Source organism: Echinops telfairi, unplaced genomic scaffold (assembly GCF_000313985.2).
Source record: "Echinops telfairi isolate 266 unplaced genomic scaffold, ASM31398v2 ScPeMD7_7425;HRSCAF=8463, whole genome shotgun sequence".
NCBI classification, from domain to species: Eukaryota; Metazoa; Chordata; class Mammalia; order Afrosoricida; family Tenrecidae; genus Echinops; species Echinops telfairi.
In genome coordinates this window covers 5932373-5943881 of record NW_022111325.1, presented here as the reverse complement: position 1 = coordinate 5943881, position 11509 = coordinate 5932373, and the positions used below count along the sequence as shown (strand labels likewise).

General features: G+C 39.9%; 1 protein-coding gene across 1 annotated transcript in view; it reads left to right on the top strand.

Annotated features, from left to right (window-relative positions):
- The window catches only part of AIM2 (absent in melanoma 2), a 24909-nt gene continuing 13400 nt past the window's right edge, over positions 1-11509 (top strand). The window contains 2 exon segments of the mRNA XM_004714805.1: positions 1-196; positions 199-238. Of these exon segments, the coding sequence (XP_004714862.1) occupies positions 1-196; positions 199-238 (236 nt within the window).

The following is an 11509-nucleotide window of genomic DNA, read 5'->3' as shown; positions in this document are numbered from 1 at the left end:
ATGGAGAGTAAATACAAGGGAATCCTTTTGTTCATTGGACTGGATAACATCACCAATAAAGAGTTCCACAGATTTAAATTCTTTCTTTCAGATAAATTGAAAATCTCAACAAACAAACTCGAAAAGGCACATAGGACTGAGGTAGCTAACCTGGTGATTCAGATTTCTGGTAGAGTCTACACTGTGATGAAGACCAGCCTTTTCGGAAGTTGAATTATAGGCATGTGGTGAAATGTCTGTAGGAAGCCCCTTTGCTACCTCATCTAGGCATTTGATTTCATGACATCAATGTCTTTAATGCCCAGCACACATTGTTGGAATTGGTTTAGTGTCCCAATACATATTATTGGAAATAGTTTTCCAACTTAGTGCATTTCCTTTCTGCCCACCTTTACTGAGCATTACTAAGAAGTTGTGTTAGTCCGGGTTGACTAGAAAAACATCCAGAGACACTCATGTGTAGAAGAAAGAGCTTTATATCAGAGTAAGTATATATTAAGAAAACATCCCTGCCCAGTCCAGATCAAGTCCATAAGTCTGATGTTAGCGCATATGTCTGATACCAGACTATAAATTCCTCTCCAGACTCACGCAGCATATGCAATGACACCAGTGCAAGAAGATCACAGGCCAGTGGGTGGGAAGTCTTGTGGATCCAGTGGCAGTGGGAGCATCTCAGCACTGGCGTGGGCCTCCAAATGGCTCCTCCAGCTCCAGCACTCTGGCTCCATCAGTGTAGCTCCATCCAGCTTGTCAGCAGGATGACTAAGCAGAGAGTATTTTGGTCTGGCTTCCAGTGAGCTATTTATCTCTGTAGTACCTTCAAATGAGGCCATCAAGCTGAGACCTGATTGACAGGCTAAACTCCATCCCTTCACTCTTAATAGTCTTAAATTGACACCAGATTATATAATTACCATAGAAGTGCTTGTTACAAATCCACTCCAGTATTTGTCATCTCTTGTTCTGACCTGTAGAGATTACACTTAACATACCATACTGTTTTCACTTTTTCCCATCTTTGTTTCAAGTCGATTTTTTAATGCAGAAACATGCAGTGGACGTGGACACAGGACTTCTGTGTGAACTTCTCAAAGCACAGCTGACGCAAGTATGTCATGGTCTTCACATTTTGCCGAATATTTAAAGATAACGCAAAGGAATTATCACACTGAGAACAAAACAAAATCAAAAACAAAAAATACATAGACTTGAGTATTAAGCACATCTGTTTTTCCACCATGTTGGCCACAACCTAATACGGGCTCAGCAAATCCTCCTTTCTTGGTGAAAGTTGGGTCCGTGCTCTTTCTTACTCAACTACAGGGCTTCTCTCTTCTCTTGGTGTTGCTACTGGTTATAATTATTAATTATATTAATTCCCACACAAAAGATGATTTTTAAAATTATATTGGGGGCTCTTACAGGTCTTATCACAATCCATCCATACATATATCCATTGGGCAAAACACATCTGTACACATGTTGTCATCATCTTTTAAAAAACATTTTCTTTCTACATGAGCCCCTGGCATCAGCTCCTCGTTTTCCCACTCCCTCTCCCACACTCCCTCCCCCATGTCCCCTTGATAATTTATGAATTCTTCTTTTTTTTTTCATGTCTTACACCAACTGCTGTCTCATTGCATCCACTTTTCTGTTGTCCATCCCCCTGGGAGGGGGGAGTCATATGTCGATCACTGTGATCAGTTCCCTCTTACTCCCTGACCCCTTACCCTCCTAGTATCGCTGCTCACCTTATTGGTCCTGAGGGGTTTATCTGCTCTGGAGTCCCTGTGTTGTGAGCTCTTATCTGTACCAGTGTACATGTTCTGATCTATACAGATTTGTAATATAGAATTGGGGTCATGGTAGTGGGGGCGGGGAGAAAATATTAAAGAACTAGAGGAAGGTTGTGTGTTCCGTCGGTGGTATACTGCACCATGACTGGCTCATCTTTTCCTTGTGGCCCTTCTGACAAGGGGTGTCCAATTGACTACTGATGGGCTTTAGGCCTCCACTCTGCCCTCCCCCTCATTCCCATTGATATGCTTTCTATTTGTTTGTTTGTTTGTTTTGTTGGGTCGTTGATGCCTGATTCCTGATCCCATCAACACCTCATGATCACACGCACTGGTGCCCTTCTTCCATGTGGGCTTTGTTGCTTCTCAGCTAGATGGGTGCTTATTTATCTTCAATCCTTTAAAACCCCAGACGCTATATCTTTTGATAGCTGTGCACCATCAGGTTGCTTCACCACATTTGCTTCTGCACCCATTTTGTCTTCAATGATCATGTCAAGGAAGGTGAACATCACAGAGTGCTGTGTTAGTAGAACAAATTGTTCTTGCATTGAGGGAGTATTTGAATGGAGGCCTGATGCCCATCAGCTACTGTAATACTTTATAAATAAATATATGTACATAGATCTATTCCACTGTTATTGTATTTAAATGCATTAACATAGATACATGCCTGTATTTAGACCTCTATAATTGTCATTTGCCTCCCAGTTCTTTCCTCAATTTCCTTTTATTTTCCTCCCATCCCTCTATCATGTTCAGCCTTCATTCGGATTTTGGTAATTCCTCTCAGCTACATTACCCTTGATCGAATCCCCCCCCCCCCCCCCAAGCATCCTATGCCCTCCTTGCCATCAATTTTAGATCACTTATTCTTTCCTTGTCCCTGGGTTTGTTGGCACCCCCCTCCTTTTCCCCCATCTCCCCCTCTCCTTTGTCCTCCTGAACTGTCGGTCCCATTGTCTCTCCTCCAGATTGTTCATCCCGCCTATCTTGTCCAGATAGACATGCATAGACAATAATGCGCACAAAAACATAACAAAAAAAGGAGACAAAACAGAAATCAACAACCACTAATACAACAAAACAAAAAAATACAGAAAAAAAGAAAAACCAACAGCAAAAACTGAAAAGCCCTCAAACAGTTCCAGGTCTGTCTGTGGACCTAATCTATGTGTTTTCCAGTCCATTCCGCTGGGGTGCCATGGTCTTGTCTGATGTGCAAGGCAGTCCAATAGACTTCTGTCTGTTGATCTTGTATCCAACCACTCTGCCATATTCCTCTATCGCTTCTAGCACTCCCTTTGTGAAACTTTTGCGATTTTGTATATATAAAATCACATCATCTGTGAATAATGAGAATTTCATCTCTTCCTTCCCCAGATGAATGCCTTTGATGTCTTTTCTTTGCCTTATACTGTTAGCTATGACCTCCAACACGATGTTAAATAGGAGTTGGGATAAGGGGCATCCTTGTCTGCTCCCCTTTTTCAGATGGATTGTTTTCATCTTTTCTCCATTGACTACCACATTGATTTTTGTTTTTCCATATATAATTTGTATTATATTGAGGAATTTTCCTTCCATTCCTATCCTCCTGAGTGTCTTAGACAGGAATTGGTGTTGGATGTTGTCAAATGCTTTTTCCGCATCTATCGATATTATCATGTGGTTCTTATAATTTTTTAATTCAATATGGTGAATAATACTAATGGCCTTTCATATGTTGGACCATCCCTGCATCCCTAGTATGATCCCACTTGGTTATGGTGAATTATTTGCTTCATATACTTTTGTATTCTGTTGGCCAATATTTTGTTAAGGATTTTTGCATCGATGTTCATTAGGGAAATAGGTCTATAGTTCTCAATTCTTATGGGATCCTTGCCCAGTTTAGGTATCAGAGTTACACTAGCTTCATAGGAAGAGTTTGGGCGTTTGCCATCTTTTTCTTTGTTCTGGAAGAGTTTGTGTAGATTGGTGTCTATTCTTCCCTGAAGGCTTGGTAGAATTTTCCTGTGAAGCCATCTGGTCCAAGGGATTTTTTGATTGGTGTGTTAGTCCTGGTAGACCATAGAAACAAATCCATGGACACTCATACATGTAAAGAGAGAGTTTTATACAAAGGGTAAGTGGACATTAAGAAAGCATCCCAACTCAGTCCAGTTCAAGCCCATAAGTCCTATATTGTCCATATGTCCAGTACTGGTCTATAAAGTCCTCTTCAGACTCACAAAACACATGCAATGATATGGAATGCAAGATGATCCCAGGCCAGTGGGTGAGAAGCCTGTGGATCCAGTGGCACTGTAAGCATCTCAGAGCTGGCAGGGTTTTCCACGTGGCTTCTCTAGGTCCAGGGTTCTGGTTGCATCAGGGTAGGTCCTTGTGGGTTTCCCTCAGGGGTATCTCACAGAAAGTGAGTGTTGTGAGTAGAGAGTCTCCAAGGAAGTTAGAAGAGAGGGGTTGTGTCTCCCACCTCCAAGGAGCGAAAACAGGATTTCCCAGAATTCTTAGGAGAAGACCATGCCCATACAGAGGCTCCATTGGCTATGATCCTATTGACAGACTGCACTCCACCTCTTCACTGTTAATCTAATCAAGTCCCAAATTGACACCAGATTATGTAACTACCACAGTTGGTAATCCCTTGATAACCTGGTCTATTTCTTTTATTGCTATGGCTCTGGTGAGATTATTGACGTCCATGGGGGATAGTCAAGGAAAGGATTATTTTTCCAAGAATTTGTCCGTGTCTTCTAGATTGTTGAATTGATTGGAGAACAGTCCTTCATAGTACTGTGTAATTATCCATTTTGATTTCATTAGAGTCCGTTGTAATGTCCCCTCTTTCAGCTCTCATCTTGCTATTGAAATTTGTTCCTTCCTTTCTTTGGTTAGGTTTGCCAGCAGTCTGTCAACTCTGTTTATCCTTTCAAAGAACTAACTTTTAGCAGCATTAATTTTTTCCACAGTTTTCTTATTTTCCCTCTTCTGAATTTCAGCCCTGATTTTTATTATTTCTTTTCTTTTACTATTAGAATTGTCCTGTTGACTCTGCTCTAGTTGCTGTAAATTTTGTTCCAGCATCACTCATAAGTCTCTCTTCTTTTCCATGTGTGCATGCATTGCTATGAAACTTCCTCTGATAACAGTCTTTGCTGTGCCCCATAAGTTGTTTGTTTCTAGAAATTTTCTATTTTCATTTCTGATGTGGGCCAGTATGCACTCATTTTGCAATAGAGTTATTCATCTTCCAATTGTTTGCCCTTGCTTTCTTCATCTTCCTTCTGTTGATTCCCAGCCTCATGGTACAGTGGTCAGAGAGAAAGGTCTGTATACAATGTGCTTAAATTTATGCAGATTCGACTTATGCTCTAGCATGTGGGCTATCTTTGAATATGTGACATGTGGACTTGGAAAAAATTTGAATTTTTTAAATATTTGGGTGGAAAGCTCTGTAAATATTTATCAGGTCAAAGTGTCTAGTTGTAGTGTTTATATCGGTAGTCTCCTTGTTGAATTTCTTTCCCAGTGATCTATCTTTCTCAGAAAGAGGTGTATTGAAGTCACCCACTATAATTGTTGAGCCTGTGATTTCTTTTTTCATCTTTAGAGCATTTGATTGACTGATTCCGCGGGTTTCTTGTTCAGGGAGTATAAGTTTAATATGGCTAGTGGTTCTTGGATTACAGTTCCTTTGAGCATCATATAGTGTTCCTCCTTATCTCTTGCTTTGGTTTGCCTTTTAAAATCAATTTTATCCTAGATTAGGATTGCAACTCCAGCTTTTTTTTTTTTTTTTTAATTGCTGTTTGCTTGGTATGTTTTTCTCTAGCCTTTGATGCTCAACCTATTTTTTGTCTGTAATCTTGATATGTGTCTCCTGTAGACAGCAGATTAAGGGGTTGTGTTTTCTAAGCCAGTTTTCTAGCCTCTGCGTCTTAAGTCCTGAGTCCATTTCATTGATTTTCAGGGTTATTGCATCTATCTGTGGACCCTGTAATGTCATTTTATACCTCTTCTGTTGGGTGTTTTCCTACATCAATTTCTTATCCTTGAGTTGTGCATGTGTGTGTGTGGTTCATTCTTGTCTTCTTTCCACTCTTCAGCTAATGTTATTTTGGGGCTGTTTCCCTTTGCTTTTCTCTAGGTGGAGTTTTTCTATATGGTGGTCTCTTATTTGAGTTTGGTGAGTGCTGTTCTTTTGCCCATACTGGGTCAGCAAGGATCTTTAGTATTTCTGGGTTTCTTTTAACGTATTCTTTGAATTTTTCCATGTCTGGGAAGACTCTAACTTCTCCCTCAACCTTGATAGATAATTTGGCTGGATAGAGATTTCTTGATTTTGCATTATTTTCCTTCAATTTTTGGAATATGTTGCTCTACTTTCTTCCCTTCTTCATGATGTCCGCTGATAGGTCTGAGCATATTCTTATCAGCTTGCCTTTATCGATGACTGCTGGTTTTTCCCTAGCTGCTTTCATGATTTTTCTACTTTTCCTAAACTTTTCCCATGTCTGATCCATTAGGGAAACAACTGTGTCAATCCATCTTATCAAGGACCTTCCTCTTTTTTGCTGTCCCTCTAATTGACCAAGCATGATGTCTTTCCCCAGGCACAGGTCTTTCCTGAACATGTCGAGAGTGTGTGAAAAAAGTGTCACCATACTTGCCTGCAAGAACCACTCTGGCCATACTTCTTCCAAGAGACATTTGTGTATTCTTTGGAGTTTCAATGTTCTTCACCAGCACCATAACTCAAGTGCATGAATTCATTTTCCTTTTTCTTCATTTGATGTCTGACGTGAGCTACCTACCTGGTCGTCATCTTGCCCCCAATCTCAATTAAATACAACAGCAAAGATCTCCATCTGAAGTGTCTGCAGTTGGTTTACATTCCTGATTTCCTACTTAAGAACAATTGATATTAAAAAGGGCCGTCAAAGAAGTGGGCCTTTCCAAAGGAATGTCTCTAAATGTAACCAGTTTAGGAATCTTAGTTCACCCCTAACAGGAAGTAAAACATTCCAGCAGGTTTTGTATAGCATTTGTATGTATGTGTATGTATGTGTGTGTGTACAGTATGTTTAACAGGGCTTCTCCCACCTGATTTCTATGAGGAATGAGTGGAAGCATGTAACTGAGGCTATGCAGTACATAGACCACAAACCATGTGCTTCTATTAGCAACACAGAGGAATAACAGAGTGCACCTTTTCCTCGTGTTAGGGAAAAGTCCAAGAGGGCTGTTAGTGTGTAAATGCTGGAATGAGCCTCAAGGTCAGCGTTTCAAACCCACAAATCTCTCTGAGAGACAGACGCATCTGTTTACTTCTCCAAAAGATTTACAGCCATGGAAGCGCTATATAGGGTTGCTTCTGCAGTTGAAGGGGCTCTGGCAGTGGTTTTTGATTAGGGGCGATGCAGTTCTTAGATATGACCTCAAGGTGGCAGTAACCACACGCAATTGAGCTAAAAAAAAAAAAAAATCCTATCTTTTTCTGATTCTTCTGGGAGAAAAGCCAGTAAAGAATCTAGGAATGTTGGCAAACATGGGATAATATTCAGGAATGTTTTCTATTCAACCTCCCCCCAGTTATTTTTGCTCGAGTCAGGATTTTGCTTTCCCCGAAAGCAGGTTTTATTTTAAAAGCATTTAACTATCTATATTATGTATGGATTTTTGTAGGATTCCCTGGTGGTATAATGAGTTACACCTTGGGCTGAGCTGACAATCATGAGGTCAGTAGTTCAAAACTACCTGTAAGCTATGAGTGTGAAAGATAAGGCTTTCTTACTCCTCTAAAAAGTCTCAGAAACCACAGGGGCAGTTCCATTCTGCCCTATTGGGTCACCTTGACTCAAGATCGACAGGCTGGCAGGTAGATGGATTCTGTATGTGTGTGAGGAGCCCTCGTGGTAAAGTGGATGACAAGTTGGGTTGTCAACTGGAAAGTCAGTAGTTCAAAACCACCAGCTGCTTCATGGAAAACAGATGAAGCCTTTTGCTCTTGTAATTTATAGCGTTGGAAACAAACAGAGGCAGTTTTGATTGTTTCAAGAAGTATGTAGCATCAGGATTGGAAGCAGGCTTACCAACCTGTGATATGTAGATGACACAACTTTGCTTGCTGAAGGTGAGGATGACTTGAAGTACTTGCTGATGAAGATCAAGGATTGCAGCCTTCAATGTGGACCACAATGCATTGTAAAAAAAAATCCTCATAACTGGGCTAATAGATAATATCACTATAAATGGAGAAAGGTTGAAGTTGTCAAGGGTTTCATTTTGTTGGATACACAATCAATGCTGCGGAAGCAGTCAGGAGATCAAATGAAGGATTGCACTACTGCACAAGATCCCTTTCCAGTGTCTAAAGCCAAGGATGCCACTTTGAGGACTGAGGTGTACCTGACCCAAGGCATGGCACTGCCATGGTAGTTCAGCTTTCATGTGAAAATCAGACATCAAGTGAAGGAAAAGGAAGATGCATTCATGCACTTGAGTTATGGTGCTGGTGAAGAACATTGAAACTGCAAAGAATACACAAATGTCTCTTGGAAGAAGTATGGCCAGAGTGGTTCTTGCAGGCAAGCATGGTGATACTTTTTTCACACACTCTCGACATGTTCAGGAAAGACCTGTGCCTGGGGAAAGACATCATGCTTGGTCAATTAGAGGGACAGCAAAAAAGAGGAAGGTCCTTGCTAAGATGGATGGACACAGTTGTTGCCCTAATGGATCAGACCTGGGAACAGTTGTGAGATGGTGCAAGACCAGGCAATATTTCCTTCTATTGCACATGGTGTCCCTATGAGCCAGAAATGACCTCATATTGAGACCATAATCATCTTGAATTATACCGCCACAGATACTTTTTCCCCCGTTTTTGAACACAAAAGAGGTTATATGGTAAAAAAACTTTTGCATCTGGCTTCCTTTTTTACTATTAGCATTAGAATGATCACAATGATGACTGAGATATCAAAATGACGATATTATTTTATACTTTCCCATATATTTGCTCTATAAAATTCTCTTGATTTCTTTTTGAAGTCTCTGGCTCCATATAGAATCAGAGGTAGTTGGTATCTGATTTGCGTACAATCTGTAGTTAGAAACCAAACTCATAGAGCCTAACATAGGTGCATGGAGGAGCATAATAACAAATGGACACGACTTTGTTATTTACATTGAAGCACTATTATTACCAACAGAGATATTATGGATTCAGTTCCAGACCATTGCAATAAAGCAAATATCACAATAAAATCAAGCACACAAATTGTCTGGTCCCCTAGTGGTTACCTGTTGAGCTATGATCTGGAAGGTTTATAGTTTGAAACTACTAGACTAGTGGGTCTCAACCTTCCTAATGCCATGACCCTTTAATAGTTCCTCATGTTGTGATGACTTCCAACCATAAAATTATTTTTGTTGCTACTTCATAACTGTAATTTTGCTACTGTTATGAATCAGGTGACCCCTGTGAAAGGATCATTCGACCCGCAAAGGAGTCACGACCCACAGGTTGAGAACCACTGTACTAGGCACTCCTGGGGAGAAAGATGGTGATTTTTGCTCCTCTAAAGAGTTACAATCTCAGAAACCACAGAGGAAATTCTACCCTGTCCTATAGGGTCACTATGAGTTGTCCGTGACTTGAAGGTAGTGATTTTTGATGGATTTTAGAGTGCATAAGGTGTTATGTTTACACAACTATTAACTGTGCCACAGCATTTAGAAAAGGTTTGCAAAATTATGAGAATTATCAAAATCGAGTTGGAGACATGAAGTGAGCACACGCTGTTGGAAAAATGGTGCAATAGGCTTGCTCTACACAGGGTTGCCCCAAACCTTTCAGTTGTAAAAAAGCAAAACATCTGTGAAACACTATAAAACAAAGCTTAATGAGCAAGGTTTGCCTTATCCAAGTCTTTCTATTTTCAATTACCTGACATGCCTGTGAAAGTTGCGCAATGAATAAGGAAGACCAATTGATTGACTTGAAGTACAGTCTAGAAGAAGAATTTTGAAAGTACGGAACAAGCCGATCTGTCCCGAGAGAAGTTCAGCTAGAGTACTCATTGGCAATGAAGATGGTGAGACTTTTCATGTACTTTGGACATGTTATCAGGAGAGATCAGTCCCTGGGAAAAGACACCATATTTGACTAAGTGGAGGGTCAGCCAATCAATCAGCCTGATTGACACAGTGGCTGCAACAAGGACTGGAACATACTGATGGTGAGGAAGCCACGGGAAAGGGCAGTGTCGGCTCTGTTGTGTATGGGGCTGCTATGCGTCAGAACTGGCTCGACAGTACCTAACAACAACAACAACAACATGTGCTCTGTATTACTGTATTGTGGATGGCTTCATGTATCTGTCAGGCTGTCTTTAATTTTCATGCATAGAAAGGTACCTCATGTACTAAGGCAAATATGTAACTGATATTAGGTACAAACCATACTTGATTATTCTGATTTACATGCAAATTCATTTTAAAGTTAGATTTAGGAATGGAAACATTTTCATAATCTGGGGACTGCCTATATTTTCATGCTGAGAAGTTCCCCCTTTTATTGTAATAGATTTCTGGTAGCAGTTCAACTCTCCTCAGTTTTGTCTCAAAGCATTTGACCTTGAATTTAACAAAATAATATTTTCTCTGGGTGTTAAAACTTAGGTTGGTAATATACTTCATTTAGTACTTTCCATATGTCACACCCTGTCTGGCTTCAGTAGTTTTGATTAAGACATTAGCTACGGTCTTCCCGTGTTTCCTTTGAAGGTCCTATTTCTTCTTTTCCCTTCTGTTTCTAAAGTTTTCTCTTTGTTTCAATAGTTTGGCTGTAATGTAATTATTTGTGTTTTCTGTGTATATTTTCTGTTTCTCGTATACTAAGATCCTGAGACCTGTGCTTTGAAGCCTTTCGTCTAGGTTGTCAAATTGCAAACCATTTCCTCAAATATTGCTTCTGCCCTTTCCCTTCCCTTCTTGTTATGGAATTCCAGTCACACACGAGTTACAGCAGTTTGGTAAGTCCCACATATTTCTTATGCTCTGTTATGTTTTTTCCATTCTATATATTTTTTTAATAGCCCGTTTATATAATTCCCATCGAACTATCATCTGACTGATGAATTCTGTCTTCTGCTGTGCTTAGACTTCTACTCACCCCATCTAATCAGTAATCAATACCAGACTTGACATAGTTACCATTGTGGCATGTTTCCCTCTCCGGTCTAGATAGAATTCTAAGTTGAAACAGTTTCTCTCCCTTCTCTTTTGAGCATTATTTAAGTTAGCATGATAAACTATTTTAAAACTTGTGTTTATGTACAACTACTATCTTGTCTGAAGTAGCTTTGCTTGTACTGCTTGCTTATTATTACTATTATTATTACTATGACTCATCTTTAGTAGTTTGGCTCATCTTTTTTTTTTTACTTTCTTATTTTCCTCTGTTTTTAAATCATATTTTTACAAGCACCATTTCCCTGTCTTTTATACTTATTTCCTATGCAAGGATTCATTGCTATTAAGTAAGCTTACCTCTGTCAGAGCAGAATCCTTTCATATATCATTATATTTCTGTGTCTATATCACTAAAGGTATTTTTGGCATTGCTATAATAGGTTTGTATAACCTTGTCTCTCTCTCTCTCTCTCTCTCTCTCTCTCTCTCTCTCTCTCTCTCTC